Consider the following 18,179-nt stretch of genomic DNA (forward strand, 5'->3'; position numbering starts at 1 on the left):
CATAGTACATTAAAAGTACATTAAAAACAACAGCAAGAAAGATTAAAAACTTACGTCCCTATCAGGGTTTATTTTGCTTAACATCATCTTATATGGTCATATGTACATAGCTTTTGACCTTTTCTGCTTGTCCTAGACATATGCTAGTAATTGCAGATAAGGGAAACCATGGGACCTATGTTTCTTTGATCCTGGCTTACTTCACTTAATATAATTTTCATAGTTTTCTTTACTGATATTTCTTCATATCCTATGGTTTGATCAGGAGCTTAAGGAAAAATTCAAAAGAAACATATCTACAGAATCCCATTAATACTAGCACCTCATGTGTACCATTTCCATCTTGGGCTGCCTGTTCAGCTGATAGGGAAACCGAGATCTGAAGGAGCTAAAATTTTATAGTTGACTTTTCCTAAGAACTAGAGTGTCCAGTGTCTAGGCCTGGAATCACCGGACTTAAGAACTAGGAAGGATCTCAGAAGACACAGTGATCGCACCGATGGCCAGGGAAGCACTCTCACCTACCACCTGACACCCAAACCCATGGTTGAGATGGAGCTGGGATTAGCTCCCAGGGTGTTCCTTCTCTTCCCACTCTTCAGGCTCCACCCTACCTAGTAAACAAGGCCCCACCCACTGCTTTCCTAGGCAGAACCTTGAAAACAGTTTAGATGGAAATTGTAGTATGGGAGAGTTCTTCTAGTTCTAGGTGCATCTTTTAACAGCAAAGACAAAGACTCTTCAGTTGCCCTTGGATGACCTTGGGGAAGCTGATCTGGCTTTGCTCACCTTGTCTAGACCCTTCTTCACAGTGGGAAGACCCTAAGACAACAGAAAGTGGTGAGCCTCGGAATTAGCATCCTTTGTCTCTCTCTGATTCCTTCTCTTTGCCCAAGACATACATCTGATAACCAGCCTGTAGTATGGATCCTGGCTCTCATGTTCTCAGTGCATTTCTCCTCTTCTTTGGGTGTTTTTTAATCTTTGCACATAGGCAGTGAAGACCTTTCTTGGATGATAAAATGGAGTGTCATGCATGGGTGTACCATTAAGAATAGGCCTTTAAATCCGTATTAGTGTATTGACTTCATTTTTTTTTATGGTGCTGGGGTTTGAACTCAGGGCATTGTGCTAATCAGATAGGCACTTTAGCACTTGAGCCACACTCTCCCACTTTTTGGTTTAGTTTTTCAGATAGTCTTGGGATTTTTTTTTACCCCAGAACTTGCAACTGACCATAATCCTCCAATCTTGGCCTCCCATATACTGGGACTATAGGCATGGGACACTACTTCTGGCCCCTGGTTCCTTAACTGGCACCAAACATATGGCCCTTCAAACTTCATATTCCTTAGTAATAGAGCCATAATTAGAATACTTGGCAATAATACCATGTATACAATACGCTAAAACACTATCTAGAAAGAATGAGTACCCTTAGCCTCAATTTTTCCTCATTTATCAGAGGGGAAGTTTGACTAGGTGATGTCTGTCTCTGAAACTTGCTGTTATCTGTTTTCCATTGCCAGCCCATTCGCTGACTCCTTATGGAGTCAGCAAGGCACATATCAGAATTCTCTTTTGTACATGAAGGAGCTCCACTGAGGTGAAGGGAGAGTCACAGAGAGTCACAGAATCCAGGCCTGCCTCCTCGCTTCTGTCCTGCCTGACTGCAGGCCCCCTCCTGCTCTAGGCACTCTAGGTGCCTTACTCCTTGTTACCAAAGCTATACTAACCTGCTGCTTTCTCCCTCTGCATGGCACTATTTAGACTTCCGCTATCACATCAGCGTGAAGACTGGAGATATCTCTGGGGCCAGCACCGATTCTAAGGTCTACATCAAGCTCTACGGGGAAAAATCTGACACCATCAAGCAAGTGCTTCTGGTCTCTGACAATAATCTCAAAGACTATTTTGAACGTGGCCGGGTGGATGAGTTTACTCTTGAAACCCTGAACATCGGAACTGTAAGTGAACTTCCTAAGATCATATGCATCCACATATACATCTACACATCCATGCACACATATGCTTATGTACACACAAGTTAGCTCATTTGCAAGGAAACTCCATTTTGATTGTTACTGGGATATGTTGTTTCCAGTTGCTAGCCAGAGCAGCTTATGATATGTGGACAGTGTCTGAGCTTCTACAGCCTCTTTGGGGATAGAATGTCTATCTTTAGAAACTTTAGAAACGTGAACCCCCACATGGCTAGGATCATTCTTCCTGGATCATAGACACTGGAGAAAAGGACACTAGGTTCAGGGAAGGAAAAGAGATAAAGAAAGATGGAAACAAAGAGCTGAAAATATTTTCACTTCCATACTAGAGTATTCATTTGAATTGTTTCTGGACTACTGCTAAGAGATGGGGCACTAAGGGATGGGACCTGAACGTCTCCATCTTTCAAGGTTCCTGAGGAGGCCTGGCTGTAAGCAGTGTGCTCACTTCATAAAGATGAACAAAGCTAACCACTAGAGTGGCAAGGCAGATTCATCAGTAATACACTACTGCAATGTAAGAAAAAAGCCAGCACTAATGAAGCTCACCTTCCATTTAAATAGAGGTTTTAGAGAGAGAGAGAGTGAGGGAATAGAAGATGGGTGAACAAGGCCCCTTAGAGCCCAGGAAGTGAGAAAAATCACAAGTAGCAGTAAGGGGGAGATTGGACCATGTAAAATGCACCAGTGTTTGCTCATTGGTGCCATCAGATTTAAGCTCTTATCCTAGAGCCTGGGGACTGAATACCTCTTTCCCCGGGTTTAATTCTAACAGCCTTGAGTTTTCTCAAGTAAAGGGGTTTCAGATCTTAGGGATGTGGCCTTGAGCTGTTGTAAATTGTTAGTATTTTGTTCAAATCTTTGTAGGCCAGGTAGATGCCTAGTTATGAAAGATCTCAGGAGCCTCAGTAGGGTTTAGTCAAGTTGAGACTTTTTTTTTTACTAGACTTTGTTGTTCAGGTTTTATTTTACTTTTTGTATTCATGTGTTCTTATTGTTATTATAAGGTGATGTACAGAGGGGTTATACTAGTACATTTCTCTTTGAATAACATTACTCCTTCCCTCACTCTCTTCCAGTTTTTTCCTCCCATTCCCACATACAAGTTGTATAGTTCATCTTCAACATAGTGTCTACTGAGTACTGCTGCTGTATTTGTTTACCTTTTCTCTCTCCATTTCTTTGCCCCCCCCCTTTGCCTTCCCCAAACAGATAAACGAACGAACAAGACAAAAGGAAAAGCAAACAAAAACAGCAACAAAGGGAAAAAACTCTTGTTTCCATTTTCTGGGGTTCATTTTGATGAATATTATTTTATATAGTCAGATACATATAGGTATCATGCCTTTGTGTTCCTCTCCTGAGAAAATCCTCCTTTGATCTCACTGTGTGTGAATGCCTAGAGACCTGTATAATTTATCATATCCCAGTGTATTTATTTAACCATCCAGTGTGTTTAGATTCACAAGCACTTTCTAGCTACTACAAATTAGGAAAACCATGCAGCCTATGATTTTCTGGGTCTGGCTTAATATGATTTTTTCCAAGTCTTTCTATTTCCTTACAAAAGGCACAATGTCATTCTTTCTGATGGCTGAGTAGAATTCTATTATATATATATTTATATATATACACACACACATATATATATATGTATACACACACACACACACACACACACACACACACACACACATCACATTCTCTTGATCCATTTGTCCACAGGGGCATCAATTCTAGAGACTCTTTCTCGACCTTACCTGGAGAAACCTGGGCCAGAGCCCTGGATACATCTCCAAACATGCTGTGATATGTATTACGCCTGCTGCTCTCAGGAGTCCCATGGTGGGAAGTGTGATTGTAACAAGCCTCTGTCTGTCTGTAACCTCTTCTTCCTCATCCCCTCCCTGTCTGTGGACCTCACCCTACCTCAAGTACACTGGGCCTCCCTCCTCCCATCCATCAGCATACACTCCGGGGAACAATCTCGTGTCTCTCACTTAATGCCTTGAAGCTAATGAACTTTAATCAAGCTTTTCCTTGATCAAAATGTATTTATATTTTAAGCTGAGTCAATAATTGCAGTGAAAATGCTGTTCTCTTTACTGATAGCGTGCACCACGTCAGTGAAACCATGTCTGAGAAGAGGAGAGTGGGGGTGATGAGCCCTCTGAGCCTTCCACATGCTGTTGAAACCCCCTTCATGAGCAGTGTGGCCAGTAGCGTGGGGCTGAGTCCCATGACAACTGCCAGATCTGGGGTCCAACATTTCTGCTTACTTGCCATGTGCAAGCTAATTGACCTACATACATTTCCTCCTTCGCAACAGGGGAGGGGATACTAATGCAATGCTTTTGTTAAAAAGTATTCTTATTATCTTTAATTAGTTGTACAAAGGAGTTGCCATTTACCAAAGCAGTTTATAAATACTGTGCATCTTGATGGGTGTCACCTCTTTCAACATTCTCACCACCCCTCCCCCAACCCATCCTTTCCCTCACTTATCTTAATTTTAGGTTACAGATTGTTCTTTTTGCCATGTAACAGAGTGGTTTGTGTGTATGATAAATCTTGATCTGTGCCATTACTTCAACATCTTCACCCCCCCCACCAACCCATTTCTCAATCTTTCTCAATTCTGTGTATATCCAGTGAATTCGTGCCTGCATTTACTTCCTTCATTCTTCTACCTTTCTCCCCTTGATCCATCCCTACCCTCTTGAAGGTATCCATTTCTTGGTACTTATTTAGTTTGGGCTTTGATTTAGTCTTTTTAAAGAATTATACTCTTTGCATTTTCCATAGAGTCTGTTATACTTCAGTTAAACACATCCAGTAGATTTTTAAGCACATTCTAGCCTAGGGAAATCATGGAACCTATGTTTCTCTAGCTTACTCCACTTAATGCAATTCTTATTAACACTGGATATGTTAATAACACTCACATGCTCTGATCATAGCCAGTCCCTGCCTTCAAGGAGCTCTGGTCACAGAACACAAAGCCCTGAGAAGTTGTCTGCATATTCTCTCACCTGCATACTGGGAATGTCAAAGAAGAAATGTACATTAGCCAGGCACAGGTAGCTCATGCCTATAATCTTAGCTACTCAAGAAGCTGAGATCTAAGGATTGCGGTTCAAAGCCAGTACAACCAGGAATATCTGTGGAGACTCAGATCTCTCATTAACCACCAGAAAAACCAGAAGTGGTGTTGTAACTCAAAGTGGTAGAGCACTTCTTCAGCAAAAGAGCTCAGGGACAGTGCTCAGGCTGTGAGTTCAAGGCGCATGACCAAAAAGAAAAAGAAAAAAGAAAAAAGACCAAACATACCAGTGTACTGTTTAAAACAAAACCAAATCAATAACACAGCTATTGGAGGGTGATGGCAGACGAGGGAGTATCTGATTTCTTGTGCAGCATTTTTAAGTACTGAATGGAGTGTTGAAAGCTCACACCACATCTGCTCTGCACGGGTGTCCAGGAGACAAGAAGGAGGGGGCGGAGGGTCCAGGCAGGAGAGGAACACCATGTGAGAGGTCATCCAGGTGACCATGGCAAGCCTGGGGCCTAGTGTCTCCTGTCAAGTCTCCATGCTCTAGGGAAACTGGAGTACCTGGTTGAAAGGAGCTGTTTGCGCTGGTGCCAGGGGAGATGGAAGAGGGGCTTGGAAGCTTCTGAGCCTTGCATCCACTGACTGGAAGTGATCGTCTGAATGTGAACGTACCCTCTGCAGACTTACACATTGCAGGCTTGGTTTCTAGCTCATAAACTTTTAGAAAGTGACTAGATCCTAAGGGTTCTATCTGAAGCAGGCCTGATGGATTCATCATATGATGGATGACATTATGGGTAGTGGCCCTGTAAGGAGGAGCTAGGTCACTAGGGACAGGTCCTTGGAGGCGTAACTTGTCCTGAATTCCCTCTACCTTGATGTCCACCAAATCCAACCACTCGGCTTCATCACACTCTCCCTAAGATAGATAGATAGATTTGCAAGCTCTGAAACGTAGCTAAAGTAAATCCTTTCCAGTTCGTAAGTTGCTTGTGTCCGGTATTTTGTCATAGCAGTGACAGTCAGATGAACACATCTGGGTTTCCTTCCAGATCAACCGGCTGGTGATTGGGCATGATAGCACAGGCATGCATTCAAGTTGGTTCCTGGGCAGTGTCCAGGTCCGAGTGCCTCGCCAAGGCAAGCAGTACACCTTTCCTGCCAACCGCTGGCTGGACAAGAACAAGGCTGACGGGCGTCTGGAGGTAGAGCTGTACCCGAGTGAGGTCGTCGAGATCCAGAAATGTATGGAGGATGGGACCTTCAGCATTATTTTCCTGTGGGGGAAGGAGGGGGAACCATGGGGTAACCGGGTCTTGTCTCTAGATACGGGGAGAGAGGGGTCCTGGGGGTTGATAATGGGGGTTTTTAAGTGCCTCTGGCACCATGGTTCTGGAGGCCATGGGGGTTCATTTTACAGATGGGGAAACTGAGGGCTCAGAGGATGGAATGTTTTGGAATAAAGGCAGAAAATATTATTATTAAGAAATGTGCATTCTAAACTTGTGGAGAGGAGTTTGTAGTACTGTCCATGTCTCCCCTGGAAAGCTGGCTAAGAATTCATTCATTTATTTGGTAAGGTATTCGTGAGCTTCATCTGTGCCAGTTTTGCTCTGGGCTCTGGGGAGGCAGCTGTGAGTCAAATAGAGCAAACTTTGCCCTTGTGGGCTACATGTGCCACCAGAGAGACACAAAAGCTAATGCCAAAGAAGAGCCCAGGAGAAACGGAGGCAGTGTGCAGGGCTGGTGTGGTGAAGGAGCTTATTTTTCTGAGATGCTAAGGATGAGTGGGATCTGCCCCTTCCCGCTGTGATCTATGGCATGTGATATGTGCCAGAGACCATGGTGGGCTAGAGAGTTTTGACTTAGAGGATGGGAAAGTCAGTGGGCCGACAACCCGGCAGGGAAAGGTCCCTGCCTCACTTCTGTGTGTCAACATCTATCCTGAGGGTGGCTGCTCACTGCTCTTTCCACGGTAATCTTATCGACAAGAACCCTAGGCCAACCTCCCCCTTCTCTGGCCAGGACTCTTCAAATCTTTTCCTAGGTGCATTTCATCTTCCTATCCCACCAGAAGTCCCTTGAATGACTCAAGCATTAGTCAAGAGCATAAATAAGCAGTAGTTAAAGATGGAAAGAGCTGGGCACCGGTGGCCATGCTCATAATGCTCGCTACTTAGGAGGCTGAGATCTGAGGATCGTGATTCAAAGCCAGCCTGAGCACAAAAGTCCCAGTGAGACTCTTATCTCCAATTAACCATGTAAAAACTAGAAGTAGAGCTGTGGCTCAAAGTGGTAGAGTATTAGCCCTGAGCAAAAGAGCTCAGGGACAGTCCGAGGCCCTGAGTTCAAGACCTCAACCAACAAAATAATAATAATAATAATGAAGCCATTTCATTCCCTTTCTTTTCCCTCATCCCATTCCCCTTATTATTCAAAGAAAAACGACTTTAATTACTTTAGCTCATTCCTCTGAAATTTAATAATAAACTTCTCCATTTGTTGATCTTTCAGCATTAGACATTATCTATTGAATTCCTCTTATAAGAAAAAGGATTTAGCTTATTTAATACACACACATATGTGTACATATACACATTTCTCTTTCCAATCGTCAGTATAATTAGATCAGAGTTCCGTCTTTACATTCTTGAGCCTCTGTAAAATTATTCACTGCGCAGTCACCTGGTGCATGATATTTACATGTCATTTTTATACAGTTTTGTTTCTTTATAGAGCTGGGAAGAAGTTCATCCTTACATTTCTCCATACTCATCATTGTCTGTTAGTCAGCTATGACTATGATCACAACAAAGCTCTCCTGAGATGCAGATGTTCATCTCTTTGCTGTGTTATGCTCTTCTCACAAGCACACACTCCTGATGTCTCTCTGTGGGTCCGAATTTCCTCTTCTTAAAGGAGTCACATTGGATGAGAGCCTACCCTAAAAACTGTATTTAAACCCAATCATCTCTTTATAATCCCATCTCTAAATATAGTTATAGTCTGAGGTGCTGGAGGAAAGAATTGAAGAGAGGTTGATACAATTTAGTACATGGTTCGATCTTATCTTGAGAAAACTCTAAAGGAATAAAAGTTCTTCCCATATGTTCCAACTCAATGGTCATCCTGACGTTTATCTTCCCCCTTTTCCCTTCGAGAGATCCCTTTGGAGCCCTCTGCCCTCCTGCTTTAGGCTTTTATGCAGCTGCTATTCTTGTCATCTTTAATTTTTTTCCTTTCTTTTGTCTCACTTATTGGACCCTGTGACTTTCTCTTTTTGGTTTATCTCTCATGTTAGCCAGTCAGATCCTTACTATCAGACTCCTGTGAAAGTACATTGACAGGACCAGGACCTGGTAATCTACAACTTTCTTTCATTAAATCTCACAATCAACTCATCGTTTGGATTGCTATCAGATTCTGAACTCTCACTTTCACTAGAATTTAGAAAAGAATGATTCTAGAGAATACGCTTTATAGCTCCCATGTTGCAGTAGAGTAGTTCAATGCCATTCTGCTTTTCATCTGTTTTTTTCCCTAAAAGCTTGCTAGACCCCATCTTTGTCCCTAAAACTCTGAAATTTTGTGATGCCTTTTGTGATTTTACTTCCATACATTGTCCTGGAAACTCATGGTCTCCTTCAGTTTAGAAGCATTTCTGGTTTTTTGGTTTTCCTCCTCCTCCTCTTCCTCCTTCTCTTACTTCTTCTTTTCTCCTTTTCCTCCTTCTCCTCTTCCTTCTCTTTCTTCTCCTCCTACTTCTTCTTTCTTTCTCTTTCTCTTTTCCTCAGTCTCTTCTGTCTTGCAGGACTAGAGTTTGAACCTGTGCTTGCTAGGTAAGTGCTCTATCACTTGAATTACATATCCTCAGTCTTTATTTTTTGTTAGTTCATTTTTCAGATAGGGTCTTTTTTTTCTTCTAAACCATATATTACTGGAATTTATTGATGATTTTTTATTGTCAAGGTGATGTATAGAGGGATTACAGTTACATAAGTAAGGCAATAAGTACATTTCTTGTCAAACTTGTTACCCCTTCCCTCATTTGTCTCCTACTTTCTCCCTTCCTCCCCCAAGTTGTACAGATCATTTCCACCATATTGTCTTGTGTATGTTTCTGTTGCATTGGTTCCACCCTTGTCAGATAAGGTCTTGTAATTTTCCCCACTCCAGCCTTGGACCACAGTCCTTCTAAATCTGCCTCTTGAGCAGAATTGATGTGTGCCATCATGGCTGCTCCTCATTGGTCTTTTAATCTTGGGGAATTTTTCTTCTGCTTTTAGGACATATTCTTGACTTTTTCCTTACTATTGACTTTAGGCTGCCATATTTCAGTTCCCAATAACTCAGTCATGTTTTCCAAAGATTCCTTATTCTCCTTCCTCTTTTTATAGAATCACGGCCACCTTTTGTGCTGGGGACTGACAGCAGGCAGGATCACCCACTGTCATCCATATACTATTCCAGCTTTGCTCTTAACTGAACCTAGTATTTGTAGTTCACTATCTTCAGGTTGTCAACCAGTCCTCTCATTTTCAGTCCTTGATTTCTCACATTGCTATGAGAATAGGGGATCCTTGTACGAAAAGAGTATTATCTTATAGCTTTGCCAAGAGGGAAAGTGTTTTAACAGTCATGTAGACAGATGCCATAGTTCTTCTGGGAGATGCTTTGTACTTCCTCGAGAAGTGCCCTCTACTGGACAATACCTGTAACTCATGTTTGGCCTCTAACACCTTGATAAGTAGTCCTTCAAGTGTAATGCATGTGTTGGTGTGCTCTGAAGGTATTTATATTTAAATGAGTACTGCCATTCCAACCCCTTGTCCTTTACTGAAAAGATGGCAAAGAAGCAAACCTGTCTTTTGCTACCTTCTTCCCTTATAGTGTCTGTCTTAGCTCTTTTGTTTGTTTGGTTGGTTACCCCCTTTAACTACTATAGATTGGATAGTATACAAGAAACAGAAATTTCTTGGCTCACAGTTCTGGAGGTCAAAAGGTCCAATATCAAAGTGCTAGCATCAGGTTAGAGCCTTTTGCTACATCAGAAAATAGGAGAGGTATAAAGATAAGAAAAGATGGAGTCTTCATAGCCTAATCAACTTTTTAAGGCCTCATTTCTTACAGTGGAAACTAAATTTCAACATGAGTTTTGAAAGGGTTATTCTTAATAAGGAGGAAGTCAGCAGGGAGCACCAACTGACATAGGGAATCATCTTCATTCTTGATACTGGAGGACGCGAGTTACTGGATACTGGAGTCTGATGGCTGAGACTTCCCATTCACCACTTGCTCAGTTCCTCCATTGTCCTGTTATGACATGGGAATGATGGCACTTATTTACGGTATTGGGAGAAGGTTGGATAAAATGGTGCCTGCGAGGTACCAGGCATGTAGCACAGGTTTGAGAATGCTTATTTTATTGTTCATTGTTATTATTATTCAGTGTCCCATTTCTCCCTGTGTGCTGCCCAGTGGTTCACTACGAGGTTGAGATTTGGACTGGGGATATAGGTGGTGCCGGCACCACTGCTCGAGTCTTCATGCAGATCTATGGTGAGGAAGGCAAGACTGAAGTGCTCTTCCTCTCCAGCCGTTCCAAAGTTTTTGATCGGGCATCCAAGGACATATTCCAGGTATGTGGTGCGGAGACAGTTGGGTGCCAGCAGAAGTGCAGTGGACACCAAGGTGGTGCCTTGTATGATTGTATTTTCTCAGCCAATGGCTACTCAAGAATAGGCTACCTCCCTTCAGCTGTGTGGGAGATGCCACCTGGAGGACAGGTTGGGCCAGGGTTCCCTTGGCATCCTGGAAGGGGAGGGGAATCTTTTTGGGAGCAGCTAAATAAGGTGTATCATTTTGAACTTAGAGAGAGACCTGGATGCTTGGCTGAGTTCTACTTTGTGGAGTTAAAAAGTAACTCCTCTCCTCAGACTTGGCCTAAAAGGAAAGGACAGGACTAGACCAAAAGTTTCCATCTCTGCCTCATGTTCAAATCACTGGGGATCTTTATAAAAATCTAATCTACACCCTAGACCAATGTCTTCAGGGTGGGATGTCTTTCTTTTAAAAAGCTCTCCCAGTAATCAAGCCCACTGCTGATTCTGAGAACCACTAGAGTGGGTAGTTCTCACTTGACCAAGTATCTCTTGTACTCCTTTATGGGGCCTCTAACTCCCAAGCTTGGTGACAGGCAAGGCATTGAGGCATGCTAGAGCTTTGTGCTGTATTCTAAATGTCCCAGTTCTCTTTTCTTCCATTTTTGCAAACCTAGAGAAGAGGATTTTTCCCTGTGAACATGTTATTCACAAGAAGAGAGGATGTGGGGGGTAGGGGGAGAAATGAATATTTTGTGTTGGACATGAGAATATGTGTGTAAATGCACATGCACATCTGCAGATGTACAAGAAGCACGCTCTATATATTCATGTGCCACAAGTAAAAAAAAAAATCCTTCTCAAGTGCCCAAAGAAGAAGGCCAAGGCCACTCTGGATATTGGAGATGCAAGGTGCTCAGTTAGTTAAATGCCCTCATTGACTACAGATGAGGCTCTGAACTCTCTGAGCCTCAGCTTTTGCCTGGCTGGTAACATAGTCCCTGTAACAATCGAAAGAGTCAATGTCAGGGAAACTGAGACACTGATGGATAGGTGATGGAGTGGTTCATTTTCTAGAGGCCAGCTGGTGGATGTGATAGAGGCAAACTCAGCCAACAGGCAGATGTGAAGGTGACAAGCAAATCTGCTTGGGTTAGAGTGGTCACAGGGATGCTATGACCAGAATGAGAAGTGTGGGAGAGGAGAGTGAATAAGTTGAAGACATGAGTTCAGACCCAGCACCAATACCCTCTTAAGTAGCTGAGAAGGATGAATTCTTCTTCCCCTTACCTCTGGCTCCATCTTGACTGCTAATTTTCTCACAAAGGTAGTTCGACCATATTGTGGATTTATGAAGAGAGCATCTTGATCAGGAGACCTGTGTTTTCATCTAGACCTGTAATCAAATTGTGGGATATCTAAGTAACTATGCAATTGCCTAAGCCTCAGTTTCCCCTGGCACTCAAACTGGTGAAACTGGATTTCATAAAGGGCCAAATGCCACAACAGATACTCACCAGCATTAAGGTGTCCATGAGAAGACTGAATATCAGGGATGCTGTGTGAGCCTCCTTACAAGGTCTGCAGAGACCAGTCCTTAGCTCTATTACAGGTCCTTCCTGATAATATGAGGCTCAGGACAGACTGATAATGCCATCTGAGGCTGAGGAGTCCCTCTACCTGTCCATCAAATCCATGTCCACCATTCCCAGTGGAGAGAAACACAAAAGGAAGGTCTCTGCCCTTAAGCAATTCACAACTCCAGAGCACAAAGATGGTACCTGTTCCAGGGCCAGAGCCCTGGGCAATCTCAGCTCTCAGAATGCAGGAAAACACAAGCAGGCTGTGTGCTTGGGAGGGAGGGACCTGGGCCTTAAGACCTGGGTAAGATTTTTGTTTGCAGAAAAATAATAACTTTTTTTTCAAAAAAAAAAGCTTACTACAAAAGCTCTATCTACGTAATTCTGAATATAATACTGAAAGCAAACACAGAAAGGTACAAAGATTTTTTTAAAAGAAAAAAATAATAAAGCACAGTGATTAGACTTCAGTTAGGAGAAAGGTGGAAATAAAGGCAGACTAGACACAGGAACAGCATTAGCGAAGATGGAAATAGGACTAGTAGAAATGTGTGTGTGTGTGTGTGTGTGTGTGTGTGTGTGTGTGTGTGTGTTTGATAGAAAGAACTAGGGGGACCAGTGTGGCTACAACAGAGTGTAGGATGGAATACGTGTGGTAGGTTGGAGTCAGGCAGGAGGAACCAGTCTGGGTATGGTGGGGGAGGGAGAATCTTAGATGTTTGTGAATGTGGGTGCCTGGCTTCTCCAGCTGCAGTTCAGCACCTTGGCCAGTTCCTGGCTCCACAGGGAAGGCAGGGAGCATGCTGGGGACCACCCCAGCCACTGCCCTGCCCTTTGCACAGCTGGAGGCAGCAGATGTGGGTGAGATCTACAAGATCCGGCTGGGGCACACCGGTGAGGGCTTCGGGCCCAGCTGGTTCGTGGACACAGTGTGGCTGCGGCACCTGGTGGTGCGGGAAGAGGACCTCACACCTGAGGAGGAGGCCAGGAAGAAGAAAGAGAAAGACAAGCTGCGGCAGCTGCTCAAGAAGGAGCGCCTGAAGGCCAAGCTACAGAGGAAGAAAAAGAAGAAAAAGAAAGGCAGCGATGAGGAGGAAGAGAGTGGGGAGGAGGAGGAGTCTTCATCAGAGGAATCTTCCTCTGAAGAGGAGGAGGAGGAGGAGTCAGAAGAGGAGGAGGAGGAGGAGGAATATGGGCCTGGGATGCAGGCAGTAATTGAACAGCACAAGTTCGAAGCCCATCGTTGGCTGGCCCGAGGCAAGGAGGATGATGAACTTGTCGTGGAGTTGGTGCCAACAGGCCAGTCGGGTCCTGAGCGTAAGCCTGAAGAGGGGCTTGGGAGTGGGAGGGATGACTGTCTCTCTTGTATGGAGGCAAATAGGCTGGAACCCATCATGGTTCCTAAATAGCTCTCCTAATCTGCATCTGGAAAGCCACTACTGACCATTCTGCTTGGGCCAAGCAGTGCCCTTGTCCCAAGGCTCTCAGGAGGAAACAATGGCTTTGGGTGGTGCTCAGTATAACCAAATGTGGGGAGTAGAGGTGGGGGAGATTGATGAAGTTCACCTCTACTCTTCATTTTAGGGTGAAGGTAAGTCATGGGTGGAAGAAGGGTCTGTGCCAGGTTGGTATGGACCTACCTGTAGGTTCTTCTTGCCCACAGAATCTACCTGCATCTGTGAGGCTGGGCCCAGGTCCACCTCTGAGCTCAGGTGTCCTCAATGTTGCGCTTCTTTGTGTCTCCAGCTAATACTTATGAAGTCCAGGTGATCACAGGGAATGTGCCTAAGGCGGGCACTGATGCTAACGTCTACCTGACCATCTATGGTGAGGAATATGGGGACACTGGAGAGCGGTCTCTGAAGAAGTCAGACAAGTCCAACAAGTTTGAACAGGGGCAGGTAAAGTGAGGGCTTTCTGGACCCTTGTGTGGGTGGGTGGATGTGACTCACACATGGAGTGTAGTGGTTCCCATCATAATCCTACCCAGCAACATATCTGCTTCATTCAGTCTGTTCAAGTTTGATGACAGAGCCTCTTCTGTAATCACCAGTGCTTTAGATGGAAGGACAAAAAAGTCTAGATGTGTTCCTGCATGTGGAGCCCAAAGGTGACCCTCAGAAACAGCCAGGGAAGAATATCAGGTGTTGAGTGGACTGGGCAGGAGTTTGTGGAGAAATAGCTCACTACAAGTTGACACCTTGGGGAAGACTTGGTGGGAAGGAGTGACTGAACCTGGTAGATGGGAATTGGGTAGATGTACACAGGACAATGACAAAAGACAGGATGAGTGTATGAACAATGAGGTAGAGGTGAGAAAGTGGTGGAAGTCCAGCCTGAGCACTGAGCATCTCCTAGCTGAGCTGTGGCTGGTGCTTTCCAGCAATGGATGACTTTGTGCAAAACCAATGCTTTGCAGAGGTCTGGGTTTGGTCATGACCTTGAAAGTCAGGCCGAGAAACTTTTACTGTTTCCTGAGGTACTCAGACACTTCCAGATTTAGAAGGAAAAGCATGAAAAAAAATTAAGCTGTCATTTTTATTCTTGGAAATTTTATAGAAACCCTTGCCCCCTCATCTACCCTTTCCATCTCTGCCTCACCCCCAAACTGGATCCCCTCAACAACCAAAGAAGGAAAACAATAAACAAAATCCATTAAAATACTTTCAGGCTCATTGCTTGATTTCTTTCCTAGCATTTCCTTTCAGTACTCCTTCCTACAACTTGATGATCTGGGCTTGTTTCTGAGTTTAAGTGCTATAGCTATATGTTTAAGTGCTATAGCTATTATATTTACAAACTGATGAAATTTGACTATGGTTTGCAAATTGGAAAATAGTGTAGTCATGGAATGAGGCCTTAAGTTCAAATCCCAGCCTCACAAAGCAAAAAGATAATGTTAAAGCAATAATAGTCATCTGCTATGTAAGGACATTTCATAGCCAATGACAAATGGCATATATGGTGATGATCTCCTAAGATGATTTCACCTAGTGATGTCATAGCCATCTTAGTTTGTGTAATTATACTCTGTGGTGTTCACATGATGACAATAACAAATTTCTCGGAATGTGTCCCCATCATTAATCAACCCATGACTATTGTGTTGTTTCCTAATTGGATCATTGCGCTACAATTATATGGAATGTTCTTGTCTTGGAGAATTCATGCAGAAATATTTAAAGATGAAAGAGCGTAGTATCTGGCATTTATTTGCAATGGATTCAGTACAAACTAGCAAGAGGGAAGGAGAGTGAGCAAGACAGAGAAAGAGAATAATTCAGGAAATAATGCACCTAAGTGCAGAATTTAAGTGAAAGTGTGCAGACTTGCATTTGTACTATTTCTGTAAGTTTTCTGAAGATTTGAAACAGTTTTCCAAATAAAGAGTTAAGAAAAAAAAGTGTAGCAGGAAGATTCCCTTCCTTTATGGAGTCCCAGTATTATCTACTTCCTCCATGCATTTGATTCTCATAGACCTATATGTAATTCCATCTTCCCAACCAAAGAGGGAGCAAGTTCAAGATTTCTGTTTCTGTGGATCACTTTGGATTTCTACAGGACTGGCTAGCAGGTGCTTAACTTAAAAACAAAACAAAACTTGTGTTTGGACACACACAAGCCCAGGGTGTGAGTGCACAGAGAGATATTCCCTGCAAAGAGAGAGACATCCCTGCAAACAGAGAGACATTCCCTGCAAATGTGGGCATCTAGACAATCTGTCTTTTCCTCTGCCTCCTTCTTAATGTCACTATCACCTTTCTTCCCCTTCCACCTTCCTGGATATAACAAGAGTGAGAATATCCCCTGGCAAGAGCAGGTTTAAACACACACACACACACACACACACACACAATATGGAACAAATGCTAGACTAAGGAGCTGCATCTTCCATAATCCCCATCCTGGTTGCTTTCGGTGTTATGGTCCACCTCTGCAGACTCAGCTTCTTAGGAGAGTAGAGCTGACAGGTGGGGGAGAAGATGGTAGTTCTTAACCCCCACTGACTGCTACTTTCACCCTTCCTAGACAGACACCTTCACCCTCTATGCCATTGACCTAGGGCCTCTGACCAAGATTCGGATTCGCCATGACAACACAGGCAGCAGACCAGGCTGGTTTCTGGACAGAATAGACATCACTGATATGAACAATGAGATCACGTGAGTAAGGCTAGAGAAGAGGGAAAGAGACCATACCTGACACTAAGAGGGTCTCGGCGAGGGGTCTGGGGTGGGTTGAGTGATATCTGAAGTGAAATTGGGTTAGCTGTGACCTGCCATTGCTAGCAGTGTGGCTTTGCCAGTGGACTTTGCCTTTCTCCTTCTCATTAGACAGGCCCCTTGCTCTGCCAGACAAGACTTTGGGAGAATACCTACTCAAGTAGTGCTTGCCCATCAATTCTGATGGTTAGACTTTTTAGTTCCTATCAGATTCCAGTGGCCCGGTGTTCCCTGTCCACCCAGAAGACTCTTCATAAAAAAGAAGTCAACTACCAGCACCTGGTTTTATCATTGATGGACCAGTGATTAACAATGGTTTCTGTAAAGGCCATGTAGAGAATATTTCCAGTTTTGCTGGTTTCTCCTCAGAATCCACTCAGCTGGAAGCTGGGCGCCGGTGGCTCACACCTGCAATCCCAGCTACTTAGGAGGCTGAGATCTAAGGATGATGGTTCTAAGCCAGCCCGGGCAGAAAAGCCCATGAGACTCTTATCTCCAATAAACCTTTTAGAAAAAGCCAGAGGTGGCCCTATGGCTCAAGTAGTAGAGCACTGGCTTTGAGGACAAAGAGGTTCAGGGACAGTGCCCAAGCCCTGAGTTCAACCTCCAAAACCAGAAAGAAAGAAACAGCAGCTGGAGCTGGGCACCTTCAGTGGCTCATGTCTGTAATTCTCGCTACTCAGGAGGCTGAGCTTTGAGGTTGATGCTTCAAAATCAGTCCAGGCAGGAAAGTCAGTGAAACCCTTATCTCCAGTTAGCTACCAAAAAGCCAGAAGTACAGTTGTAACTTTCAAGTGATAGAGTGCTGATTTTTAGTGAAAAAGAGCTATGGGACAGCACCTAGGTCCTGAGTTCAAGATTCACTACTGATACAAAACAATAAAGAGCACTAATGTAATTGTAACCTCTTATTACCTTTATAATAGCAATAATAAAAGCAGCTGGCATGGAAAAGCACAGCTTTGTTCCAATGAACTTTATTTATGAGGCACTAAATCTTAAATTTCATACAACCTTCACATACCACAAAATATTGTTCTTCTATAGGCTTCCCCCCCCAACCACTTGAAAATGTAAAATCAAGCGAGGCATGGTGACCCACGCCTGCTTAGGAAGCTGAGATTCATGAATTGAGGCCAGCCTGGACTACTTAGGGAGACTCTGCCTCAAAAGACCAAGAAATAAGTGCAGATATATTTATAAGTATTAATATATATTATAAATATAAACATATATATATATTAAATACAAAACCTATGTTTGGCTGGTAGAACGCACACCAACAGGTGGTAGGTCAGATTGGTCCCTGTCAGACACTTACATTCACCACTTAAAGTAGGCCAAGAAGCAGATGTGGGATCCTTCCCAATTAATGCCAGAGCAGGACCATCAGTGTGGAATCTGGTGTGTTTCCCACCCTCAGGCCACATTGCCTCTTGTGCAGGAAGGGCCGGGCAGTAATTGCGAGGAAGGAATCCCCTCCAAGGGAAGTAGAGTGGGCAGAGGATAGTATGTCAGCCCCTAGGAGGGCTTCAGGGTGCCTGAGGGCCTGCCAGTACCTGAGATTCTGTGAGCACTCAATAAATAAATATTTGTCAAATTAAATCCACTTATAGGCCTGTGGCCTGTCTCTTGGAGTATGGCTTTTTCTCTCCCCACCTTGTCCCAATATTCCAAAGGGACACAAGCATAGCTTACAGATGGTCCAGGGTCATGGGTAC

General features: G+C 43.8%; 1 protein-coding gene across 2 annotated transcripts in view; it reads left to right on the forward strand.

Annotated features, from left to right (window-relative positions):
• Positions 1–18,179, forward strand: part of Loxhd1 (lipoxygenase homology domains 1) — a 135,855-nt gene that overhangs the window by 63,797 nt on the left and 53,879 nt on the right. Inside the window, exons 16-21 of one of the 2 annotated variants that reach the window (XM_013014848.1) lie at positions 1,771–1,967; positions 6,108–6,300; positions 10,534–10,694; positions 13,078–13,552; positions 13,982–14,136; positions 16,265–16,398. In XM_013014848.1, the coding sequence (XP_012870302.1) occupies positions 1,771–1,967; positions 6,108–6,300; positions 10,534–10,694; positions 13,078–13,552; positions 13,982–14,136; positions 16,265–16,398 (1,315 nt within the window). The remainder of the gene's footprint in view (positions 1–1,770; positions 1,968–6,107; positions 6,301–10,533; positions 10,695–13,077; positions 13,553–13,981; positions 14,137–16,264; positions 16,399–18,179) is intronic. The other variant, XM_013014849.1, reaches the window with a different exon arrangement.

This window comes from Dipodomys ordii, unplaced genomic scaffold (genome assembly GCF_000151885.1).
Source record: "Dipodomys ordii isolate 6190 unplaced genomic scaffold, Dord_2.0 Scaffold25, whole genome shotgun sequence".
Classification (NCBI taxonomy): Eukaryota; Metazoa; Chordata; class Mammalia; order Rodentia; family Heteromyidae; genus Dipodomys; species Dipodomys ordii.